The 25,500-nt window shown below is 59.6% G+C and overlaps 2 protein-coding genes across 7 annotated transcripts in view; both read right to left on the reverse strand.

The window, feature by feature from the left end:
• Positions 1–2,835: 2,835 nt before the first annotated feature.
• Positions 2,836–10,871, reverse strand: CABP7 (calcium binding protein 7). Its single transcript, XM_041489003.1, has 5 exons — positions 10,763–10,871; positions 5,497–5,640; positions 4,042–4,154; positions 3,095–3,248; positions 2,836–2,963 (listed from the first exon to the last, which is right to left on the reverse strand). The coding sequence occupies exons 1-5, from the start codon at positions 10,869–10,871 to the stop codon at positions 2,836–2,838; spliced, it is 648 nt and encodes a 215-aa protein (XP_041344937.1).
• A 7,076-nt stretch (positions 10,872–17,947) lies between these two features.
• Positions 17,948–25,500, reverse strand: part of NF2 (neurofibromin 2) — a 46,891-nt gene continuing 39,338 nt past the window's right edge. For 4 of the 6 annotated variants that reach the window (XM_041488968.1, XM_041488971.1, XM_041488967.1 and 1 more), the window contains one exon: positions 17,950–19,558. In XM_041488968.1, coding sequence (XP_041344902.1) covers positions 19,508–19,558 — 51 coding nt within the window. In that variant the 3' untranslated portion in view covers positions 17,950–19,507. Of the gene's footprint in view, positions 19,559–25,500 lie in introns of all 6 variants that reach the window. The other 2 variants (XM_041488970.1, XM_041488969.1) reach the window with 2 other exon arrangements.

Here is a 25,500-nt window from a genome sequence, read left to right on the forward strand (position 1 = left end):
AGTCAGGGATGAAGATGGGACAGGGATGAGGAAGAGATGGGATGAGGATGGGACAGCAGTGGGGATGGGAAGAGGAGAAATAGACAGAGTGAGGAATGGAAATAAGGATGGGAGTGGGACTGAGGATGGCGTTGGGGATGGAGACAGGTACTGGGACAAGGACAGGGATGGGAATGGGACCAAGACAGGGGTGGAGCTGAGCCCATCCCACGCTTCTTGCAGCACAAGAGAGAGAAACAACCATTACCAACTTCTTCCCTTCCTATTCCAAGCACTTCCCAGAGCTATGGAATTGCAGCCCTGCAACCCCCACTGGGGTTGCTGCCGCTTTTGCTCCGTTGCTCCCACGTCCAGGGAACCCATGCAGGGTCCTGCTCCCTCCCACCTCCCCTCGCCCGCGGCAGCCCCCACCTCCCGGCACATTCCCTTTGTTTTTGCCTTTCCTGGCGGTCCCTTAATTGAATTATCCCGGAGCATCTCTGTTGCAGCAGCCGCAGTGATCCGTCGCCTCTGCGGCAGAGCAGGGCCGCGGCTGGGACCCCGCTCCGGCATCCCGCCTGCTCCGGGATCGGGAGCTGCCATTCCAAACCTGCCCCGAGAAATCCGTTCTGCCGATTCCCATTAAAATTAATTGAGCAGCTTTGAAACGCTGAGCTTGGGGGATGGCGTTATTCCTTTTATCTAATTTTTTCTTTTACATTATTGTATTTTATGGCAAATTAAATTGTCCTTTTTTTTCTTCTTCTCTTCTTATGTTTATTCACAGTGTCTATAATAGACCTGGTTAAAAATTAAAAAAAAAAAATATATAAATATATATACACACATGTCTCCGAGGCCACGTGGCTCCTATGGAAATGCCAGTCCATAAAAAATCCAAACTTTCTGCGGGAGATGGATGAAATTTCATTACGGATGCGGAGCCTCCCTCACTTTGCGAGGCAGCCGGAGTGATTTCATTGCCGTGGAGCACTTCCCATTTCCATTTCTCATTTGGACGTTTGCTTCAATTTGTTTGATAAATTAGAGAAGATCAAAAAAAGGCCCCACCCAAACCCCAAATCAATAAAACACCACCAGTTCCTCATGGCATCCCAAAATTGGGTTGTCCCCCCCATGGTGCTGCAAGGTGGGAATTCCCATGCTGGTGCAAGGAAATGAGTTTTCCCATGGGAGCACCAGGGAGGTGAAGGTGGGGATGTCCCAGTCCCAGTGTCCTGGGATGAGCTCCTGCAGCCCCGTTCGCAGTGGGAAGTGCCCCGTAATGGGAGAGCAGCAGCTTTGCCCGATTCTCTCCCAGCCCCAAGCACTTCCCCTGTTTATATTTATCCCTTTAATCTCTTTGCCATTAAAAATGCATCGCTGGGGGCTTGGGGAGGGCAATCCATTAGGTGGGAATGGGCTCCCACAGCACACATTCGTGAGGCTGTGAGATTCCCCATGTTCCTCACACCGGGGCCAGGCCCCAGTGGTGTAAATCAGGAGTAACAGGGTGCTTCCTGCCACCAGCCTTGGGGCAGGATCCCCTCCTTGGCCCAGGAATTATGACCCTGTGGAGCCTCTCTGAGTGCCCCAGACAGATCCTGGTTCCTGCTGGAATTACTGTTAATCCAGGTGAAAGCACTTCTGGGAAGGGGCTTGGGCTGAGCACCCTCCCCGTTGAGGCAAAGGGGAGCGAAACATTCATCAAACTACACATGAAATATCAGGGTACGAGATGTGGAGAGGGGGATAAAACCACTGGGATCCATGGGAAGAGGCAGGACCTATAGCAGGATCCATGGCTGGAGTGGGGTAAGGGACGTGGGAGCTGCTGGGAAGGAGTCAGGTCTCACTGCCCCAGAGTTTAGGCATGCTCCAGCCCCCAGAGTCTGGGGGTCACAGCTCCCCAAACCAGTGCCCACCTCCCGTGCCAGGAGGACTCAGCAGCACCCACAGGTGCTCCCAGGGCCCCACCCCATCACCTTCCACCCCAGCATCTCCAGGAGCCCCCACAGCCCAGAGCGCTTCAGAAATCCCAGTTTTATTTCAGATCGGAAACAACCAACCAGGAAGAACAAAAAAAAAAACCAAAAAACCGAAACAGAAACAAAAAAAAAACAAAACCAAAATCAGCACCCCAAAAACCCCAAAAACTCCAAAGAATGAGAAACGGCCCCAAATCCGAACCAGTCTGTGCCCAGGTGGGTGCTACATACAGGCTGGGGGGTTCTGGGGCGTGCGGGTCTCCCCGGCCTCGGGGTCGCTCCGGCTCTTCCCAAGGGGGGTCGGCTCAAAGTGCATCAAGCAGGAGGTCAGGAATGTCCCCGCACCGGGCAGGTGGGGAAACCGAGGCACGGCACGGGGACAGGGAGGGGCTTTGGGGAGGTGAAATCCAGCCCTTGGCAGCCAAGTCCATGCAAACGCTCCCGGCTCTAGGAACCATCTCAGGCGCGTGTATTGCTTAGGGGATGATTTGGTTTATCCTAAATATGATCTCTAACGCTAGATCGGAGAATCCGACGGGATCCGCCGCGGGAGGGGCCGCCGGCCCGGCGCGGGGAGGGGGCTCACGGGGCTCCATGCACGTCACATGCACTCACGGGTCGGATTTTGTCTGGCGAGGGGGGGTCGGTGTGTCGGTGTCGGTACCAAAGTCTCCGTGCTCTGCCAACAGCAGCGACGGCAGCGCCCGGCACGGCGGGGCCCCGGCGCGGCTCTGTCCCCTCGGCTGCCCCCCGCCCGGGGGGGTCACGTCTCTGGGCCGCAGATGGATGTACATAGAGATATTTATAGATATTTATAGGTGTCTCCTCCTCGCTGTCGCTGCGGGTCCCCGGCGGCGGGGGCGCCCCGTTACTTCATCCCGCTGCGCAGCACCTGGTTGGCGGCGATGAGCATCACGCTGATGATGAAGGCGATGGCGAAGGCGCAGATGAGGCTCTTCCGCACGCAGGTCTGGCGGATCTGCTGGCTGGAGCAGGCTGGGGGTGGGACAAACAGCGCGTTACCCCAATCCCAAATACACTCTCCTGGTACTAGAGGTAACCAGCGCTATCCCCATGGGGGTTTGGCATCCCCGCGGCTTTTGGCATTCCCGCTGCCCGGCACTCACTCTCCACGTCCACGGGGCACTCCTCGGCCGTGCCCATGTGGCTCTCCTCCTCCGTCATGATGATGTTCTCGATGTCCTTCATGGACAGGTGCTCGCAGAAGGTGTCGTACAGCAGCCGCTTCAGCTCGTCCACCGTCAGCTTCTGCATGTCACACTGCGGGGACCAGGGGACTTGGGGTGACCCCATGGCCAGCAGCACAGGGGCTCCGGGGTCCCCCAGAGCCTTTGGATGTGGTGGTTTTGGTGGATCGTCCTGGAATTATCTGGGAAAGGCCTGGTGTCCTGGTGACCCCCAGCAGAGCGAGGGGCGCACAGAGGGTGCTGGCACCAAATGTGGCCTGTTTGTGACAGGGATGCAGGAGCTCAGGGGGTGCACCCTGACACTGATCCTGAACCTCATCCTGAATCCTGACCCTGACCCCAGTCCTGACCTTGACCTCAATCCTGACCCTGAACCTGTTCCTGACCCCAATCCTGACCCTGGCCCCACCATTAAACCTGATCCCAACCCTCATCCTAACCCTGACTCCAACCTGAACCCTGATCCTAAACCTAGCCGTAACTCTGACCCTTAAATCAGTGCTGACCCTGACCCCAAGGTTTGTACTAACCCTAAACTGGAGCCTGAGCCTGAGCTTGACCCTAATCCTAATCTTAAACCAACCCTAACCTCGTCCTTGACCAGAGCCTGACTTTCACACTCAGCCCAACCCCAATTCCAGCCTTGAGCCTCATCCTATCCCTGATCCCACCCCATGCTTTGGCCCTGACCCTGAGCCTTCCCTGGTGCAGGTTCTGAGGTGATGGCCCAGGAGGGGATGGGGGTGTCCCTGCCTTCCCGTGGGGGCTGGGGCTGTCCCTGCCTTCCCATGGGGACAGGGGTGTCCCTACCTTCCCAGGGGGCTGGGGATGTCCCTACCTTCCCAGGGGGCTGGGGATGTCCCTACCTTCCAGAAGACAGTGTCGAAGTCGGTGCCGTGGAACTTCTCCGGGATGCCCGAGGTGGAGAGCTTGGGCCCCAGCAATGTCACAAACTCCTCAAAGTCCACCTGCCCATCACCTGCGGGACACAGGGCTGGCTGTCACCCCCTGCCTGGCCATGGGGCACATGAGACACTCTCCCTCCCAGACGGGGCCCCATGGGGGTCACAGATCCCCAAAACCACTTGGGGATCTCAAGACCATCTGGGAACCTCCAGCGAATTTAGGGAAGTTCCAACTTTGGCCAGGATGCCCAGCACTGGATGGGTGTCCCCAGTGCCAGCCAGGACCCCAGGGCCAACTGGGGACATCCAGTGTGGGCTGGGGACACCCTAATACCATCTAGTCTCCCCAAAATATGATCTGGGACCCCCAGTGCTGCCTGGGGAAACCAAATATCATCCAGCACATGAACTTGAGCTGGACCCCAGTTCCAGCTGGGACCTCAATGCCATCTGGTGGCCTTCCAGGGCTAACTGGGGACCACAGATGTTGGCTGAGGACACCCAAAACCAACCAGGGACTCCAACACTGGGTGGAGACCTCCAACAAAGTTTGGTGTCCCCAACACCAGCTGGGATGGCAACATTGGCTGGGGTCCCCAGTGCTGGCTGGGACTCTCACTGCCAGGTAGGGACCCCCAGTGTTTTCTGGGGACCCCAAGCAACATCTGGGGACCCCCAGTGCCATTTGGGCCCCCTTCCAATAGGAACTGGGGACACTCAGTGTCACCTGGAGCCCCCAGTACTGGTTGGGGAAGCCCAACACTGTCCAGGACTCTGAACAACAGTTGGACCCTGAATTCCAGCTGGGACCCCAATTCCAGCAGGGACCCTGGTGGTGGCTGTGACCCTGGGGGTGGCTGTGACCCTGGGAGTGCTTGGTGGCCATTCTAGCTGTGTCCCCTGGCAGTGGGGGACACTGATGTGGGGCTGTCAGGGCAGCACTAACGATGAGTAATGAAGGGAGCAGCGCCTTGGCAGTGCTGCCGGAAAGGCTTTTAAATGGAGGAAAAAAGGAAAAGCAATAAATTAAGGAGCTCTTTCAGGTCCCTATGGGCAAGGCAGGAGTGGGGACAAGGTCACGGTGGCAGCGAATGCTGGAGGGTGATGGGTGCTGGGTGCTGAGGACACGACCTGGGGTGCAGGATCCACCCCGGGTGCGGGATCCAGCCTCATCCCAGCAGGTTTAGCCATCCCACAAACATCCAGCATCCTTAAATCACCCCAAACAAAGCTGCAGTGGCAATGACGATCATGATGATGGATGAGGAGGAGGCTCCAGGGGGAGGCAGAGCCTGGGTCGGGCTCATCCCACATCCCGTGTAGTGTCCAGCGTGTGGGGTGGAAATATGGGAAAAATTTGTTTCACCCAGCTGGGGATCCCATCCCAGTCCCCATCCCGGGTTGCCGGGGTCCTACCGTCCATGTCGAGGCGCTGGATGATGACCTCCAGCTCCACCTCGTTGGGCATGTACCCCAGGGAGCGCATGGCCGTGCCCAGCTCCTGCTTGGAGATGAACCCGTTGCCATCGCGGTCGAACACCTTGAAGGCTTCCCGGATCTCTGTGGGGAGAGCAGGAATGGGTCCGGCTGAGCTCCCTGCTCCAGCCCCACAGAATCCCTGTGGGATCCCACCTGCCCCCCTGGCCAGCGCAGAGCCCCCAGCCTCCCCAGCAGGGTCCCACCTGCTCAACAGACCCCGAATATTTGCCCCAATTCCAGTCACCCGCTCGCCGCACCCACCCTGCCCTTGCTACTGCCACAGCCGAAACCGCGGCATTCTGCCCTAAAAACACATCCCTGGGTGTGAGCTTGGGGTGCCACCAGGTGGGCACTGCCGGGGGGGCACCCCCACGGTGCCGCAGCATCCAGCCGGGAGCATCCCTGAGGACCCGCGGGGGCTGGGCACTGGCCCCATCCCGGGGTCCCGGGATCACAGGTGGGACTGTGCCCCATCCCATGGTGTCAGGGTGGGTCTGTGCCCCCATCCTGGGCTCCAGGGGTGGGTGCTGGAGCTGTGCCACACTTCACCCAAAAAAAAATCCCAAATCTTGACGAAATTGCTGCAGTGTTCAGCCCTGTCCAGTGCAGAGGAGGGTGGAAGTGGGGGGGTTGGGGTTTCTGGCTCAAAAAGAACCCCTGGGATGTGGGGGAAGATCCCTGCAGGGTGGCAGGGAGATGCTGCAGGGAAACTGAGGCATAGCAGGAGTCTCTTGACTCTACCCCACCTCCTGGTGCACTCAGGACTCTGCTCCTTTTTGGGGCAGTTTCTGGCTTTTTGATGCCACCTGATGTGCAAAGCTGGAACCGGGCTGATGGAAAAGAAGGACCAGGGAATTTGTGCTGGAGGCCAGTGGGAAGCCAGGCCAGGATGTTGGTGTCTCTTCCTTCTCCATCTGGCTGCCATGGGGATTCGTGCTGGAGGATCCAAGCAGGAGAAATGGGCTGTGAACTTTGGTTTTGGGGGAAAAAAACCCATATAGGGTGACAGTACTGACCCCAAGTGCTTGGGAACATCCCTGCCTGGATGGTGTCACATCACTGATGTCTCCAAGGCATTTTGGGGGAGTTTTGTGGGATTTTGGCCTCAGTCTGACCTTCTCCATGGCCAGTGTCCCTGCATGAGCAGGGAGATCCTCCAGCTTTTCCCTGTACTCCTGGGGGGACCTCACTACACTCCAGGCACCCCCAAAATTCATCCTTCAAGGATGCTCATCCCAAAGAGCTCCAAGGTGGCTCCTCATCAGATGGCTCAGGGTGTTGGGGGACAGGCAAGGACATGTCCTGACAGTGGCCAGAGTGGGGTCCTGGCTCCCCACTGAGCACCCCCTGCCCCAGCTGTGCCCTCGGTCTGCTCAGCCCCAGTGTGAAGCTGTGTCAGGATGTCACCGGTGTCCCCAAACCAGGGGGACAGGAGGAGGTGGGAGCCCAGGGGGGTCTGGCACCTTGTGGGGTCACCGTGGGGCTCCCAGCACTGCCATCAGTCCCCAGTGCCACAGGTGCGTGCTGAGGGAGGGGGGGACACAACACTGGGACCCCGGGGACTGGGTGAACTGGGACAGCAGCCCAGGGACATGGGAAGTGGGCACATGGACACCACGGAGGGGTGTGAGCACACACAGACTCACAGACAGACAGACACATGGACACACACACAGACAGACACACAGACACGCACATGGACATACACACACGGGGACACACACAGACACACAGACACACACTGACAGCTGCAGGACTCACACACACCCCACTGCAGACACCACTTGACACCCTGGCAGTGACACTGGAGCTGCGCACACACAGACACAGAGTCACACACACACACAGAGACACACAGACACACACGGAGACACAGACACACACACACACACACACGGAGACACAGACACACAGACACACACAGACACACACGGAGACACAGACACACACACACACACACACGGAGACACAGACACACAGACACACACAGACACACACGGAGACACAGACACACACACACACACACACGGAGACACAGACACAGACACACACAGAGACACACAGACACACACAGACACACAAGGACACACACACACGGAGACACACACACCCCTTGCACAGACACTGTGCGTGCACACACAGGGACACAGCCAGAACATGTCACAGTGACACTGTAGCTGCGTGTGCACATACAGACATTGCAGTGACACGTGTGAGTGTGCAAACACACCCCAGCACCTTGGAGCAATGTGGTGTGCACACACACACGGATGCACTCACAGGCCCCGTGCAGCGATGTGCATGTGCATGGATGCAGCACGCCCCAAAACCTCGCAGTGATGCTGTACCTGTGTGTGCACACCCTGACACCTCACAGTGATGCTGCACCTGTGTGTGCACACCCCGACACGTCGCACAGATGCACCTGTACAAGTGCACAAACACACAAACACCTTGCACTGAGGTACTGGTGCATGTACACACTGCAATTTCTTTGCAGTGGTGCTGCACTTGTGCATACCCGGACGTGCAAAATCCCAATGCAGTGGTGCTGTACCGGTGTGTGCACACACCAACACCTGGCACAGCTGCATTTGTGTGTGTGCACACACATAGGTGCACACACGGCCCCCCTGCAGTGACATCCCTGTGCCTGCACACACACCCCCCCTTGCAGTGGTGCTGCACTCGCGTGTGCACACGCATGGACCTGCACAACCACATCACAGCAGTGCTGCACTTGTGCACACAGACACACCAACACTGTGCACAGCTGCACTTGTGCATGCACACAGACACAGCCCCATTGCAGCAAAGCTGTGCTGGTGTTTGCACGCACACACACACGCACACACACAGACCCCAGCACGTTGCAGCGATGCTGTGCTCGTGCACAGGCACACCGACACCCTCTGCAGCAGGGCTGTGCGTACGAGCCCGTCCTGCTGTGACGCTGCCCGTGTGCACACTCACACAAACACCTCCTGCAGCCAGGCTGTGCATGGCACACACACGTGCTGCAGTGACACAAACACGGGCCCAGCCACTGAGACTGGCACAGCCACACACACAGTGACACTGGCACTGGCACGGCCACACACACAGTGACACCCTGCAGCGAGGCCGTGCATGTGCATACAGATGTGTGACCATACAGATGTGTGACCATACAGATGTGTGACCATACAGATGTGTGAGCACGCAGATGTGTGAGCACACCCGCAGCACGGTGTGAAGGGGGTGTGCCATGCCTGTGCCATGCTGTGCCATGCTGTGCCATGCTGTGCCATGCCTGTGCACACACACAGCCCCTGCAGTGAGGCTGTGACAGGCTCGTCAGCGCACACGCACACCCTGCAGAGCTGCACACACACACACACACACACACACACCCCTTGCACACCGGTGTGAGCGCCTGTTCGGGGCTCCCAAATGGATTTTGGGGTTCCCCTCATCCCCCTTGTGCATACCCGGACGTGCAAAATCCCAATGCAGTGGTGCTGTACCGGTGTGTGCACACACCAACACCTGGCACAGCTGCATTTGTGTGTGTGCACACACATAGGTGCACACACGGCCCCCCTGCAGTGACATCCCTGTGCCTGCACACACACCCCCCCTTGCAGTGGTGCTGCACTCGCGTGTGCACACGCATGGACCTGCACAACCACATCACAGCAGTGCTGCACTTGTGCACACAGACACACCAACACTGTGCACAGCTGCACTTGTGCATGCACACAGACACAGCCCCATTGCAGCAAAGCTGTGCTGGTGTTTGCACGCACACACACACGCACACACACAGACCCCAGCACGCTGCAGCGATGCTGTGCTCGTGCACAGGCACACCGACACCCTCTGCAGCAGGGCTGTGCGTACGAGCCCGTCCTGCTGTGACGCTGCCCGTGTGCACACTCACACAAACACCTCCTGCAGCCAGGCTGTGCATGGCACACACACGTGCTGCAGTGACACAAACACGGTCCCAGCCACTGAGACTGGCACAGCCACACACACAGTGACACTGGCACTGGCACGGCCACACACACAGTGACACCCTGCAGCGAGGCCGTGCATGTGCATACAGATGTGTGACCATACAGATGTGTGACCATACAGATGTGTGACCATACAGATGTGTGAGCACGCAGATGTGTGAGCACACCCGCAGCACGGTGTGAAGGGGGTGTGCCATGCCGGTGCCATGCTGTGCCATGCTGTGCCATGCCTGTGCACACACACAGCCCCTGCAGTGAGGCTGTGACAGGCTCGTCAGCGCACACGCACACCCTGCAAACCTGCACACACACACACACACACACACACACCCCTTGCACACCGGTGTGAGCGCCTGTTCGGGGCTCCCAAATGGATTTTGGGGTTCCCCTCATCCCCATCCCTGTGGCTCCCTGCCTCAGTTTCCCCACGGGGATGCTGAGGGCTCCAGGTTTGGTGCTGGGTCAAGGGTGCTCTCCCCAGGCAGAGTGGGGACGTGTGTGGGGTCACCCCCTGTGGCTCAGTTTCCCCCCTGGTGCCGGGTCTGGAGCTGGGGGTGCTGCACCCCTTTCCCCCGGGTTCCCCAGGGACACCCCAAAGCCGGGCACCGCCAGTGCCCGTCCTGCTGCTCTGGCAAACTTTTGGGGTGGAAAAAGCCATTCTGGTGGCAGCGAGCTGAGCTCGGCCCCTCTCATCGCACGGGTGGGCAGAGCCCCGCCGGCCGCTCCTCCCGGCCGGAGTCTGGTGACACCGGGACTGCGTGGAGCTGCTGTGACCCGGGAGGTGGCACGGGTGAGAGCCACCCCTCGGGTCCCCCGCGCCACCAGCCACTGTCATATTATGACAGCGGGGAGGGGGTGACCCCGCCGCGCCGCGGAGGGAACCGGCCCCCCGCCACTATCTCCGGTCCCTGCTGTGTCATATTGCCACAACCGGGGGCCCGGGACCCCCGCACGCCTCCCCGCTTCAGCTTTCCTCCTTCCCCTCCTCCTTCTCCTCCTCCTCCTTCTCCATCCATCCGCATCCCGCTTGCCCTCAGCTCCCCACGGCGCCGGGGGAACGCGCACCCCGACTCCCCCACAGCCGCATCCCGCGGGATGGACTTCCCGGTCCTCCAAACCTGCTCACCCCACAATCCCATGGGATGTCCCCCTCATCCCCCCTGGTCCCCAGGCAGCCCCCGCAGCCCCCCGAACCCGCTCACCCTCCAGCTCATCCTCCGGGATCTCCACGGGGCGCTGCTCGGCGAGGATGTTGGGGACGGTGTAGATCCCCCGGTACATCAACGCCGCCGTCACCGGGTGGAAAGGCATCTTCGGGGCTCCCCAAAACCCAAAGTTTAAACCCAAATCTCGTCGGGTAGAGGGGGGGCTCCCCCCAGTCGGTACCGCCGGACGCTAAACACAAGTTGCCGGTACCCGCCGCCCCCCGCCCGGTACCCACCGGCCAGGGGGGGCCGGGGCGGGCGGGCGCTCCCCGTCCTCCGGGGCCGGCGGCGGGACGGGGCTGGCGGCCGAGCCCCTCACCGTGGAGTCAGGGCGCGGGGGGGCTCCGCTGGGGGCGGCCCGCTTCCCCCGCGCACATGCCCTCCCGAAGTGGAAACGGGAGGTGAAAGCATCCAAGCCCCGGTTAAATCCCGGTGGAAGCGGCGGCGGCGGGGGGGACGGGGCTGGCCATGCCGCTCGGGGCTCCCCCTCCGCCCGGAGCTCCCCCACCTCCTCCCGGGGCCCCCCTTCCGCCGGCCCCGGGCCGCTCACAGCCCCCGGGGAGCCGCTGCCACCGGGCCACGCTCCCCGGTGGGGCCCGGCATGGCGGGGCCGAGGCTGAAGGCGGCCTCTTCGTCTTCCTCCTCCCTCCTCCTCCTCCTCTTCTTCCTCCCCGCCAAGTGTCCCGGGCAGGCCGGGGCTCGCTGCCGCCGCGGGGGGGAGTGGGAGATGCCGGTACCGCGGGGGCTGCTCTGGGGGGGGGGACTGGGGGTCGGCAGGCAGGGCTGGGGGTCCCTGTGCCACCCCCTGTCCCGGCAGGTGTCACCCCGGGGTCCCCGCACGCAGCACGCCATGCCCAGGGAGTTGTCACCCCGAGGTCCCTGCACACAGCACCCCGGGCTGCCACCACCTCCGGGTCCCTGCACAGGGCACCCTGCTCGTGGGGCAGTCACCGTCCCAGGGTCCCTGCAGGCACCCGGGACTGTCACCATCCCAAGAGGCCATCACCTGCATGTGGCACCCCAAACCCAGACAGTCGTCACCCCCAGGTCCCTGCCTGGGCAGCTGCCACCCCTGTGTCCCCACACCTGGCACCCCAGGCTGCCACCACCCCAAAGCCTCTGCACGTTCCACCCTGGGCTGGCCATCACCCCGAGGTCCCCGGGGTGCTGTGGGGTGACAGGGACCCCACAGCCAGACCTCCTGCTCCCACAACAGGGAAAAAATGAGCTGTGGAAGAGGCAGGAAGCAGGGCCAGGAGCAAAGCCCTCCATCCCTGTCACCTTTTGCAGCCATCTCCTGCTTGCCCCCAGCCGTGGTCACATTTTTCACCTTATTTCTCACTTGGACGTTGATTAATCACAGCTGGGCTCCTGAGCCAGGGCAGGTCCCCACCGTGCCATGTCCACACAGTGTCTGTGTCCCTGCGACATCCCTGTGACATCCCTGCGCTCAGGCACACGGCAAGGAATGCTCCCAGGAGCGGGCACACCTTCCCTCCCAAATCCCGCTGTCGCCCTTCCCTGGGCTGGGCTGTCCCAGCAGACCCCGGCCACGGGGAGATGGGGGATCACAGTGTCCCCTGTGCCTGGGTGGCATTTCTGGAGGTGGGGACAGTGGCACAGGGAGGCTGCCAAGGCCCCCGCTCCGCACATTTGGAGGTGCCGTGGTGAGAGGGAAGGGCCTGGGGGCTGGAGGGACGCGATTCCCAGAGCTGGAACAGGGTGGGAGAGAGAAAAGCGGAACACTTGGCACCTCCCATGTTCCCGCCGGCCACCAAGGATGCGTCAGAGCGACGGGGAAACTGAGGCACACCTGGACAGGTTCCACATGTGCCTCTCATCTTGGCACTGTCACAAGAACCCTAAAAATCTTGGAACAGGATTCCTGCTGCTCCAACAACTGCTACACCAAGCCCCCCCTCGCCTCCTGCAGTCGCCGCGGACACGTGCTCAGCCTCATCCAATTCACCGCTGCCGGGAATTTTCGGGCTGCTCCGGCCTCCCGTGTGCTGCACCCTCCATCTCCATCCCGAGCCCCAGGCAGGACCCGGCCCCGCGGCTCCCGGAGCCCGGCGCTGCCTCCCGGCCGCGCTGCCGCTGCAGCCGCCCTCGGCTTCAGCCAGCTGGGGTCCCCTTTAAGCTATTTTTTAGCTGGGAGAAATTTCCCTCTCCGGCAGCAGAAAACCAGCACGGCCGCGCTCCGGAGAGGGGATTTCAGGGATGAGCAATTCCCGACGCTGTGGGGTCTCAACTCCCAGGGCAGGGTCGTTCCTCCCGGGGAGTTGTGGCTTGGGGGTGGATTTTTCCAACTCTGCTGAAATTCCCTCCTCCCCTGGAGCTCGGGATGGGATTGGGGCACGTGGATGTGTGCCCCACCGGGAGTCTCCAGTGTCAGATACTGCGGTTGGGATCCCCGCGCTTGAAGGGGGAAGTGCTGATAATAACAAGTGGTTTTTTGGGAGAAACAACCCCCAAAGAAGCAAAGCCTGATTGAAAATCTCCTCCCTTTGTTATTTTTTTAACAGATCAATTTACTCCTCGATGTTAACGAAGCTCCCTCCCAGTTAATTCTCCAGAGGCTCTGGGGTGGAAACTCATTAATTTGTCACCACCCAAATCCCAGCAGGAATAACAGGGCCTTTTCTGGGCTTTTCCCCTGCAGTCCCCAGCGGAGTTCCCTGTGCAGCCGCAGGGACGTGGCGGAGCCGCCTCCCCCAGGGATGGGGGCCCCGGAGCTCCCGGCTCCCGCTCCCTGGGGATGGGCAGGCGGCGCTGGGAGGGGAGGGGGGGGAGGAAAATTAAATGGCTTAATTGCGTTTGGAGCCCTGGCTGGGTTTTTGTTCATCAGGGATCCCCGCTGGAGCACTCCCGAGCTTTCCCCGAGCCCAGCTCAGCCCACTGCTCTCTTCCTCGTGGGATGAAGGCTGGGACGAGCCGTGCTGGCTCCCTCTGCTCTGCCCCAGGCCCCTGCGCTGGATTATCCCGCTGATTCTGTGGGGAGAAGCTCTGGGGTTTCCTCAGAGCTCAGTCCTAGGATGGTGGGCTGGAGGCAGCAGCGTCCCAGGGATTTCAGCCGCTGGGATGTTGGGAATGTTCCTCTCCACCATTCCCCCTTTATCTCAGCCGGGGCTCAGGCCAGCCTTGACAGCAGGTCAGTGCCACCTCTCCCCTCTGTCCCTTTGTCCCTCTGGAGACAGCAGCACTTTCCCAACACTGCCAGCTGTTTTCCTAATTAGATGATCCCACTAATGAGGCTGGAGAAGCTCGATCCAGGCCTGGTGTTTTGTGGTTTATTTGCAGTTTCAGAGCACTCTGGATTCACATCCCAACATCATGTCCTTTCTTCTTCCAGGAGTTTGAGGGGATGGAAAGGAAAAGGACTGAAGTGGCTCTGGCTCAGGAATGGCACTGATTGAGCTTTAATTAATCTGCTCCTTCTTTATCCCTCCAGTGGCAGCGCCAAGGGGCTCCTTCCTGCCCTGAGGGATGAGGGGGGATGGGATGGGATGGGATGGAGATGAGGAAGGGGGTGGGATTAAGATGAAGATGAGAATGGGAGGAGGTTGAGTATTGGGATGGGATAGGGATGAGGATGGGGATGGAGATGGAATGGAGTGGAGATGAGGATAGGCATAAGATGACAATGGGGATGGGGATGACATAGGGACAGAGATAGAGGTGGGATGAGGATGGGGACAGGGCTGGAAATGGGATGGGGATGGGATAGGGATCCCTCACAGGAGTGGGGAGGGATGGGATGTGGATGGAGATAGGATGGGGATGGAATTGGAGATGGGATGGGGATGCCCCAAAGCCATGAGAAAGCTGTCAGGGATGGGGAAACTTTATGGCTGGGGATGGTACAAACCTGTGCTGGGTGCTCTCAAATCCCTCAGGAAAACCCCAGGGACCTCCTGGCAGCCTGCGGGGGCTGGGATGGGGATTGGCACCGCAGCGTCCTCCGGACACTCCCATCACTCCCCCGGGCACCGGGAGGGGACGTGAGCGCCCCGGGGGTGTCGTTGTGACATTTTAAAGTCACTGGCACCGAGCCCTCAGAGGCGCTGGAGGCATCAATCTCCCGGGGCCGTGCTGTCAGGCGGGTATTTAGTGAAATGTTTCCTAAATGAACGCTTGATGGGAGAAGAGGGATGGCCGCAATGTTCCGAGCCACAAGGTTATCCCGGCCGCCGGCTGCCAGCTCCCAGCGCCCGCTGGAAACCCGGGAAGGGCAGCGGAGAGAGCCCCTGGGGAGGGGTCAGGAGCCTCCTCCCACACCTGGGAGCAAATCCCGCCCGTACCGGGAAAGAGCGGGCACAGCTGCGGGCAGCTGGTGCGGGCAGGGAGGGAAGGGGCAGTGGGAAAAGCTCGGAGAGCTCTGCTGAATCTGGGTTCTGGAGGGGGAAAATAGCCCTGCCAGGGGAGGAGGCAAGAATTCTGCTTAGGGGGAATTTTTCTTCATGGAAAAATGGCAAGAATCGACATGAGTCTGTTCTTAGCACCCCTCCAAAGGGATGCAGCCCAGGATGCTGAGGGCAGCGCTGACTCTGCTTGCTCCTGCCAGGAGATGGAGCAAGAAACAACTCGCAGAGATCTCATCGAAAGACCCTCAAGCTCATTTCAGCATCAGAGTCACGGTGCTGGAGAGCACAGCCTGCCCAGGGAGGAGTGCCGGAGCACAGGGAGGCATGTGGCATTTTCAGAAGGAAAGGTGGTGGCTCCTGGAGGGAGTTTTGCCTCCGGGACGCCAGGCCTGGCTCTGCTCCCATCCCGCTGCTGGTGCAGAGAAGCATCAGCTTCATCTCTCCAGGATGCTGTGACCTGTTGCAGTGGGATGCTCTGTGATGCCAGAATCCGGTACCCAGTGCCAGGATGCTGAAATCTGGTGGGGTCTGGTGCTACCCCGTGCCAGGCTCCAGCCGTACCCAGTGCCAGGACAGCCAGAAAGGGGCAGCAGGCACACCCCTGCAGGGCTGTGACAATGCCCAGTGTCCCTGTGGCCGAGCAGAAGGTGATGGCAGTGGGACTCCAGCATTCCTGCTCCAGATCCGGCCCCAGGGCAGGGATGGCAGCCCCTGCCTGATCCTGCCGCCCACCACGATCCCACATCCATCACACCTCACCCAAAACCCCACACTCGGCTCCAGGAATTCACCCTCTGCTCGCTGGCAGCTGGAGCAGCTCTGCATCCATTTGATTCCACAACATCCGTGCATTCTCCCCTCCCGGGCTGAGCGGGCAGCTCTGGCCCCAGCCGGGGGCTCTGGCTCCGCAGCTGCAGCTTCCCTGCACGCAATCCCTGAGGAACATGGCCGGGGGCCGGGCTGGCCCGGGGTGCCCGGCCCATCGAGGCTGCCTCTCCCCTCCCTTCTCTCTCTTAAATTCATTTCCATCCCCTTTTTTACTCCCTGGAAGACAAAGGTGGAGGGGCACAGCCAGCGGCGCTGTGCCTGCCCTCAGCGGGGAGGGATGGGGATGGATGGATGATGGATGGATGATGGATGGATGGATGGATGGATGATGGATGGATGGATGGATGGATGGTGGATGGATGGGGACAGATGGATGGATGGATGGATGGATGGATGGATGGATGGATGGATGGATGGATGGATGGGGATGGAGGGACAATGCCAGGCTGGCAGCTGGCAGCCCTGGGGGAATGAGGTCCCCATGCCCTCAGGAGAAGAGCAGGATCCAGCTGGCTGTGACCCCTGGGTACAGTGTTTTACCTCCTCAGCTGCCCGGAGCACTGGCTGCTCTGAGCACCCCGGGGTGCCTGTGGACAGCGCTGGGGTGTCCCATGGGCTGCTCCCCCAGTTCCCACCAGGATGTGAGTGGGCAGAGGGTGACCCCACAGAGCCTCCTGCAGCCCTGGCATGCCCTGATCCCCCCAGCTCCAGCCTGTCCTGCTGGTGGCCCATGGCCAGGTGCCAGTGTGCCATACAGGGCCCTGTGCTCACACCCTTCCCTCATGCACACACCCCCCAACACGGGCAGGAGCTCCCCAGCCCTGCCTGGGGCTTTGCCAGTGTCCCCCTGTCCCCACAGTGACACCTCCCTTGTCCCCCAAGGCACCCAGGGCCTGGCAGCACCCCGGGGTGCAGGGGGACAGTGGGGGGACAGAGCAGCAGCCCGTGGGTGTGGGGAGCCCACACCAGCAGCCCCTGGGCTGCACAGCCAGGCCAGAGCCATCCCTGCCTCAGTTTCCCCATCCATCCCCTCTGCCCATTCTCTGTTCTTTTCCTGAAGGAGTTGCTGGCCCAGATGTGCATGCTCTGAACCAGCACCCTGACGCCCCTCCAGGGCTGCTGGCCCTGGAACTTGCCATCCACAGGTCACCCTGTGTCCCCTCCGACCCTTTCATCCCCAGCTCTCAACATTTTATTCTATTTTTGAGAGTATTTAGTGGTTTGGAAGTGAAATAATGTGAGTTGAACAGATTTTGGGAGCCCAAGGTGAAGAACTGCTGCCTAAGCGTTCAGATGTTTCCTGGGATTGGCCAAACCCCCAATTTCCTTCCTCAGGAACCCATGGCGGGGAAGGGGCTGGGAGAGGTGCATGGCAAAGGCTTTTTGATGGTTTCTTTTCCTCCAGCAAAGGCAGCTCACACCAACCCACACCCGCAGCTCCTGTTGAGTTCAGTTTGCTAAAAAGGGAAAAAATCAGGGTGAAACTTCCTTTGACTGGAGAAAAATGGTCTGGGATGTGCCAGGGAGGGCGGGCAGGGAGATGGCACCGGGCTGGGAGTGTGAGAGGCAACACTGGGGGTGTGCAAAGCTCTGAGAGTGCAAGGCCAGGAGTGTGCAGGGCTTTGTGCAGAGCACCTGGGAGCAACAGGGACCCCCGAGCCAAAGGAGGATCCATGCCTGGCTTCACCCAGTGCATCCTCAGCACACCCACCCATCCCATCCCATCCCATCCCAGCCCTGCTTAAAACAACAAAACCGGAAAAAAATCCCCCAGCCCACCCGCGGGGACGAGCTCTGGTCAGAAGCTCCGTGAATCTCCCGGGATTTTGCTGCCGGAGGGCGGATGAAAAGCGCATCCATCGCCGATCCCGGCCAGGAACAGTCCCGGGGGTCGGGGCTCGCCGGGCTGGGCCGGTTTCATCCGTGATTAATTAGAAAATTGAGGTCAATGCAGCACATCCTTTATTCATTCCAGGCAGGACGGGATCAGGAATGGCAAACACCGGGCTCAGCCCCTCTGGGCACCCCAAACCCCTCTCCCTCAAGGAGGGATGAAGAGAGCCCCGAGGGAGCGGGGGCAGCGGGACCCTGGAGCTCTCCCGGTGCCGCGGGAGCCCCGGAGGGATCCCAGCACTGCAGCTGCGCCTCCCATTAATCCCGGCACCGCTAACTGCGGCAGCCGGGCTCCCAGCAGCTTTTCCCAAAGAAAAAAAAAAAAGCAAAGAAGCCTCAGCTCCCCTCCTAGTGCTGTGAATTTTTATTAAAACAGGAGAAAACAGTTATTCCTTCGGAGTACAACAGTCCAGGGAATGGGAAAGCGGCTGTGCCAGGCCACAGCCATCCGAACTGCAGCCACGTGCAGGGAATCGATCCCAGGGTTTAAATAAACAGGGATGGGATGGGATTTACTCCACGCTTAGTCCCGGGCTGAGCCTCCGGTGGGGCTGTGGGTCAGGTGAGGCTGTGGGAAGGAGGAACTGGGGGTCCTGAGGGGATGTGAGGGATCCCCGGGGCAGCACCGGCTCTGCTGGGGGTAAACGCAGCTGGAAGAGGATTCCACCCGGGAGGGGCACAGGACGGAGACAGGAAGGGAAGGTCAAGGCATCCCTGTTCCCCCCGCGGGGGGTCAGAGCAAAGGCACCCGCGATGGGACAGGCAGGAGCAGGCAGCCCCGGGCCCAGCCCGGGACAGCGGCATTCCCGGGAGCCTCCGAGGGGCTGGGATGCCCCGGGACCCAGGGAGAGCCCAGCCCGGAGCCCCCGGATCCCTCCAGCCTGAAGCTGCTCGGGTTTGTCACAGTTTGCAGGAACAGTAAGGTTTCATTTGGTTGGCACTAGCTGTTCTCCCGCTCCCTGTTCCCAGCAGGGAGGAGGAGGAGGAGCCCTTCCTCCCACCTCCTCTCCCCAGAGAAGCAGCCCAGCATCCCCCCAGCCCCAGGTCCCTGTCCTCCCGCTCCCTGCTCCTCTCCCACCCCAGCGGGCGCTGGGAGAGCCAGCGCGACGTTCCTGATTTACAGCACTCCACTGGAACATGCTCGGGATCCTAATGGAGCTCCCGGCACAGCACGGGGCTCCGGGAGCGAGCAGGGACTCCAGGGCCGGCCCGTGGAATTCCAGACCGGCAAAGGAGCTCCGGGCTGGCACACCAAGCTCCAGAGCCCAGGAGAAGGCAACCCAGAGGGGTGACAACCCCTCCCAGGGAGACCCTCGGGTACACTCCTCTGCTGGCTGCCAGGGTGGGAAGGCACGGCCACAGCCCCGACCCCGGCTCCAGGGAAAAGCCTGGAGGGCCGAGCCTGGAAGCAATGCTACAAAAATAAGGAAAAAAAAAAGCTGGAAAACGCAGGAAAACAAAGTGTCAGGAGAAGGATGAACGGCTGCTAAGCTAGAGAACATCACACAGTCCGTGGGCAGCCGGCCCCGAGTCCGTGGGTGTGCAGAGGCTGGAGCAGCGGCGGGTCCGGGGCGCTCCCTCCGGCAGCCCCGGCTCCGGGACAGCTCCGGCCGGGCGGGGCCGCTGGGAAGCAGCGGCGGTGCGGAGCAGTTGTTTCCTAGAGCTCCTCGAAGAAGGCCACACGGGACTTGGTGCTCTGTAGGGTGAGCTGGAAGAGAGCAGAGCGGGATCAGGGGGCACCCCAACCTCCCACAGGGCTCCCAGGAGGGAGCTGCTGCCTGCATCCCTCTGCAAACGCCAGGGAATGTGGAAGCCCAGGGGTTGCGGAAGCCGGGGGTCGTGCAGCCCCCACCACAGCAAGCACAGCCCGAGGGAAAGCGGGGGCAGAGACTTCATCAAGGTCACTGGCATGGCTGAGGCTTCCAGGATTGGAATACATGGGAGACTGGATCCAAAGAGCCAGTCCTGGGGCCCCTGACAAGGACATACAGGGATCTTGAGAAGCTGGAGGAGAAACACCTCACTGAGCTGAGAACCCAGAACTGCGACAGCCACAGGACACGTGTCTCCTCTGTCACCAAACGGGGCCCATCCTCTCTGTGCTCACATCCAACCCCATCCCACCACATATGATCCATGCAGCCACCCTGGGATCTCATCTCATCCCACTCCACTCCACTGTTCTGCCACAGGACAGAGCTGGAGAGCCCTCACTCCCAGGACTGTCCTTGCAGGCTCTGCAGGACTCAGAAACCCTTGGAAAGCTTTCCACAGCCATCCCACAAATAATACCCCACGGAGCAGCCGTGAGCCCACTTGCTAACGGGCCAAAGAAGATAAAGGAAATCCTCAGTGGCAGGGAAGAAATCCCAGGATTTACAGCCAACCACTCAGTGGAGTGCAGCAGCAGAAGTGCCACCTTCCACCAGCTGCTGGATCACCAGGAGTTTGCCAAAGCATGGGCTAATTGCCAGGGCTCTGTTTCAGCTGGATTAAGCACGGTGCCTTCCCGGGAATGCCGGTTTTGCTGAAACAGGAACCCTGTTTCTGTAAGGGATCACCTTACAGAGAGTTAAGCCCCTCAATGGAGCAGTCAGGTGCCTTCCCCCTCCCTGCTTCTCCCCCATGGCTTTTCCTCAGTAATTCCTTCTCAGCTCTAATGCTGGTTGGAAAAAAATCTGTATTGCAGAGGAAATTTCTACAGGGGCTTAATAATCTTTCTCGGCAGCAGCTTCTGGGCCAGGGCTAGCTCTCCTCCTCCTCAGCAGCCCCTTGGCTGCTCCAGCATCCCCTCCAGAGCTGGCTGGAAGGTGGGTGAGGTGGGACAGGGATTCTGTGTGATACAGGCAGTGTTTTTCCTCTCTAAGGCTGGAGAGGGAAAAAAAAAAGGAGCAGAGAGCCCCAGGCTGCTGCCAGACCCACTGCTGGGCCCATTTCTGGAAGTGTTCCAGTGCCTAAAGGGGTCCAAAACGGCTGGAGAAGGACTTGGGACAAGGCCTGGAGCAACAGGGTAAGGGGAATGGCTTCCCACTGCCAGAGGGCAGGGATGGATGGGATATTGGGAAGGAATTGCTCCCTGTGAGAATGGGGAGGCCCTGGCACAGGGTGCCCAGAGCAGCTGTGGCTGCCCCTGGATCCCTGGAAATGTCCAAGGCCAGGTTGGATGGGGCTTGGAGCAGCGTGGGCTGGTGGAAGGTGTCCCTGCCATGGCAGGGGGTGAAAGGAGATGAACTTCAGGGACCCTCCCAATGCACACCATTCCATTATTCCATTATCTACCTGGCATCCATCTCCTTCCCAAGGCTGTGCCTCCAAATCCATCCTTTCTGCAGACTGGCTGGGGAACCAGAGCCTCCCACCTCTCCCAGCCCACAGGGGCTCACTCCTTCCCAGCACAGTGAGGGGAGCTCCCTGCAGGATCATCCTGGCAAAGCTGCAGCTGCTGACGGAGCACAGGGAAGATGTTTCCCTCGGGCTTACCAAGGAATCCCACTGTTTCAAGCCTGGCTCTCTGCCTGTAGCTACACACAGCTCTCCATTAACCCCCCACGTGTTCTGGGGGTCCTGGGGTACCCCCGAGTGCGGCCTGAGCCCAAAGCTGTGCCTGCCTCAGCTGGAGATTTGGGAAGCAGGTGGAGGCAGAGCTCCAGTAGAGCTCCGGAGCATCCAGCACAGGCACAGGGAGAAGGGAGAGATGCAGCCCTGCTCCTTTGCTGGATGCTTTTATCCACAATATCCAAAGGCTCCTAGAGAGGCTCAGTGGCTCAGAGGCTCCCTTTTTTTACCTGTTACAGGGAGTCAGAGCAAAGGCAGCTCTGGAGGAGATGGGATCCCATGGAGAGGAGTGAGCACAGACTTCCCAAGAGGGCCGTGCCCTGTGGGTCACTGGCTCCCAGCAGTGGCCAGATTTTGCCACCTGAAAGGCAAACACCACAGGGATTCCTCCCTGGGAGGGTGGGCAGGCCCTGGCACAGGGTGCCCAGAGCAGCTGTGGCTGCCCCTGGATCCCTGGAAGTGCCCAAGGCCAGGCTGGGTGGGGCTTGGAGCAGCCTGGGACAGTGGGAGGTGTCCCTGCCTGTGGCAGGGGGGGCACTGGATGGGGTTTAAGGTCCCTTCCATTGAGGACCAGGACCAGGATGGGGGCTGCCCAGCAGCTCCAGGCAGCTGCCTCCTCACATCCCACTGCAGCCAGGCTCCAGAACCACTCGAGAGGAAATCAGGGCTGCTCTTCACTGCACCCTGACTCTTCACTGCCTGTGCCAGGGGGAAAACTCCCCCCAGCCCTTTCTCCTTCTTTTGTTGTTGTTTGCCTCACTGTGGAGTGCAGACAGGGCTATCCTTGCTCCCACTCGGAGCACCACATGGACCAGTTCCGAGGGATGCACTGGGGGAAGGTGGGAAGAGCTCCGGGACCATCCTGACTCCTCCCAGCAGGCACCCTGGGGGCAGCGGGAGCCGGTGGGCACAGGGAGCTCTCTGCAGGGAAATCGCACTCCCTCAACTGCTTTTCCTTTCTTTTCTGCACTGGGATATGAAAGCAAAGGGGAGAGCACCATCCTGTGCTGGCATCTCCATCATCTGTTGGGGGGAAAGCCTCCAACACCTCCAAAATCTTTCCGCAGTCTCTGCATCCCCTTCTGGCCAGGCGAGGAGAAATAAATATCCCACCCCATAGCGTAACGCTGTGCAGGGTGATTAAGAGGGAGTTACATCCTCGTCAGTGCGGAGAAAAGGAAAAAAAAATTGATTTACAAGCAGTATTATGATAATCTCCTTCCTGCAGGAGGGAGGGTGGGCTCCCGATGCTCTACCAGAGCCATCAAGGAAAATTTAGAGGGAGAGAGAGGCAGCGCAATTAAGCGGCCTGAGCTCAAATGAATCAAGATCTCAGGAAGGGAAGAGAGGGAAGAGTCCTGCTCCCTGCATTCCTGCACTGGGGCTCCTCTGAGCCTGCTGCTACCCAGGGCTGCCGGACTGATTTGATTTAGGAAACAGAAACAAACCAAAGCAACCCAGTAAGTGCCTGGCAGGCACAGGCAGTTTGGAGCAGGTAATCCAGTAACTGCAGGCACAGCACTGCTGAGGCTGGGCAAACCCAATCCAGGGAAACCCCCCAAGGCTCCTGTGAGCCCCCAGAGTTGGGCCATCCCCATGCAATAGGAAGGGGCTGCAACTAACACCAACCTGCCCCCAGGTTTCCCCCAGCAGGGAGAGGTTCAAGATGTCTCATTTTCTTGCTGTTTCCGTGTTTATCCTGCAGTATGGCTGGCTGGAGGAGAGGGGGACCTGTGTCACCCTCATCCTGTGAGATGCCAAGATGTTTTCCTACTGCTGGGAAGATCTACAGTCCTTGCAAATCACCACCCAGTGCTCCACACAATAAATCCTCTTTATTCCCCACTTGCTGCCCTGGTGCTTTTCTCCATCCCTGCCCACTCCCCCCCCAGTCCCACTGCCCAGGTGGATCTCTCAATTCCCATTGTGTTACTTTTGAACCCAAAGCCTATTTTCCTGTGATTCTTCCCATTTCCCTCCCCGCTCCTCTCTCCCTCCCACGCTGACGTTTATTCTCTCCCGAGCACAACTGTCCCCCAGCCCCCGACGCTTTGATGAGCCCATTTGAAAGGAGAAGATGACGCTCCATGTGAAGGAAACGCTTTTCAAAGGCTGCCACAGAAATAGCTGATAGGCCTGACGTTTCCTACTTTCCTCTTGCTCCTTGTAAACAAGGAAAAGAGGCTGCTGTGTCCCAGTTTAACTGCCTGGGAGTTTCACTTCCCAGCTCCAAGGAGAACCGGGAAGACAACGAACCTGGAAGGGATGTGGTCTGTCACACGTGGGGGTGTGTGGGCAAGATCCACATGGGATGAGCCTCTGTCTCCTTCTGCACTAGGAAAATGTGTTCCCAGAGCTGCTCTGCCCACTGGGTATCTCCTGGCTCCCACCTGCATCCCAGCCAGGTGCCAGGCTGAGTGAGAAGCTGGCAGCCTCACTCATCCTTTCCAACTTCACAGCTCCCAAGGAAATGGGAAATGCCGCTGCTGCTGCTCCTGGGAAGTCCCTTGCTGGTGGTGTGCCCGTTCTGCCTTCCCTTTCCAGCTGGCATTGGGTTATAGAGCCCTGCAGGAGACTGAGGAGCATCTCATCCCTGTCCCAAGAAGCACAGGGAAGGATGGCAGTTCAGCCTGCTCTGTCCCACCCAGGCTCTCTCCTTTTGTCCTTCCAAAGCATTCCTTGTGCTGGTCCCTTCTCTCTGCAAGGGGCACATCCTCCTTCTCCCAACAAACTACTAGAGCAAAACAGACCTGTTCCAGGGAATTTGCAGCTCCAGAAGGGGAGAGATGAGGAAGGGCATCCCCAGGAGGTGACAGGGACCCCACAGGAATTGTGAAGTCCTCAAGGGACATGTTTCAGTGATCCCTAGCACACTGCTCCCCTGGTGCAGGTAGAAAATAGAGAAAGCATCTGCCCCAGTGCCAGCCTCCCAAAATCCTTCCACCTGTCCAGATGACGAAGGAGCCTTGTGACATTTGGGGATGGCACACCCTGTCTGCATGATGAAACACTCAGGCAGCAATGCCATCATCAGCCACCAGTGTCCTCACAAGGACAGACCACAGCCTATCCCAAAGGTGGCAGGAGGGAAGACAAGGCTGCAGAAATCCCTTCTGGCTCTGCCCCACTCACCCCTCTGTGCTTCCAGCTGGGAACTGTTCATTGACTAAATCCAAAGGGGACCTTAAAGCCCATCCAGTCCCACTCCCTGCTATGGGCAGAGACACCTTCCACTATCCCAGGCTGCTCCAAGCCCCAGTGTCCAGCCTGGCCTTGGGCACTGCCAGGGATCCAGGGGCAGCCACAGCTGCTCTGGGCACCCTGTGCCAGGGCCTGCCCACCCTCACAGCCAACAATTCCTTCCCAGTATCCATCCATCCCTGCCCTCTGGCAGTGGGAAGCCATTCCCTGTGTCCTGTCCCTCCATCCCTTGTCCCAAGCCCCTCTCCAGCTCTCCTTTAGGCACTGGGAGGGGCTCTAAGGTCTCTCTGGAACCTTCTCTTCTCCAGCTTGAACACTGAAGCTCGGATCTCAAAGCATCTCCACAATGATCATTATCCAAGCCAAGGGCAACTATGTCCAGGATCAGAGCCAGGAAAGGAGCCAGCAGGATCTGCAGGATCCCCATGGGCTCCAAAAGTGATCCCCAGGGATTGAGCTCAAGCCCTGGAGAAGCTGCTCTCAGCCACGTGAGAGCCTGGCAGGAGAGGCTAAGGCTGCCTGTGGAAGGACCAGAGGCTCAACGACAAAGCTGCTTGTCTGGGAACAGGCGTGGAGATTTGCTCCTTGCCTGGGTACTTCAAAGGGCTTAAATCCCAGTAAATAAGCATGACTGTGCAAGAAGAAAGCAACTGGAATCAAAGACCTGATTGTGTTTTAGCAGCCTGTCCTGGGAGCTTTCCTGCAGCGGAGGAGATGAGGAAGAAGTGGGTTTTTCACCCTGTACCACAGACTAAGTGACAAACCCTCCTGAATCGGAGCCAGCTGGAGCCACAGCACCAGCCCACGGCAGGGAGCTGTGGAGAAGGGAGAGCAGCTTCCAGATGAGGTGTCTGTGCTGTGCCCACAGAGCTCATAAAAAGGGATTAGCATGTT

The sequence above is a fragment of the Pyrgilauda ruficollis genome, unplaced genomic scaffold (genome assembly GCF_017590135.1).
Source record: "Pyrgilauda ruficollis isolate IOZ18807 unplaced genomic scaffold, ASM1759013v1 scaffold9, whole genome shotgun sequence".
Classification (NCBI taxonomy): Eukaryota; Metazoa; Chordata; class Aves; order Passeriformes; family Passeridae; genus Pyrgilauda; species Pyrgilauda ruficollis.

Excerpts from the sequence above, each read along its gene's own strand:
- CABP7 (XM_041489003.1), bottom strand. The coding sequence starts at position 10,871 with ATGCCTTTCCACCCGGTGACGGCGGCGTTGATGTACCGGGGGATCTAC. Across the intron at positions 4,155-5,496 it reads CCAGCGCCTCGACATGGACG|GTGATGGGCAGGTGGACTTT; the intron begins GTAGGACCCCGG and ends TGTGTCCCGCAG. Across the intron at positions 3,249-4,041 it reads TCGACACTGTCTTCTGGAAG|TGTGACATGCAGAAGCTGAC; the intron begins GTAGGGACATCC and ends TGGTCCCCGCAG.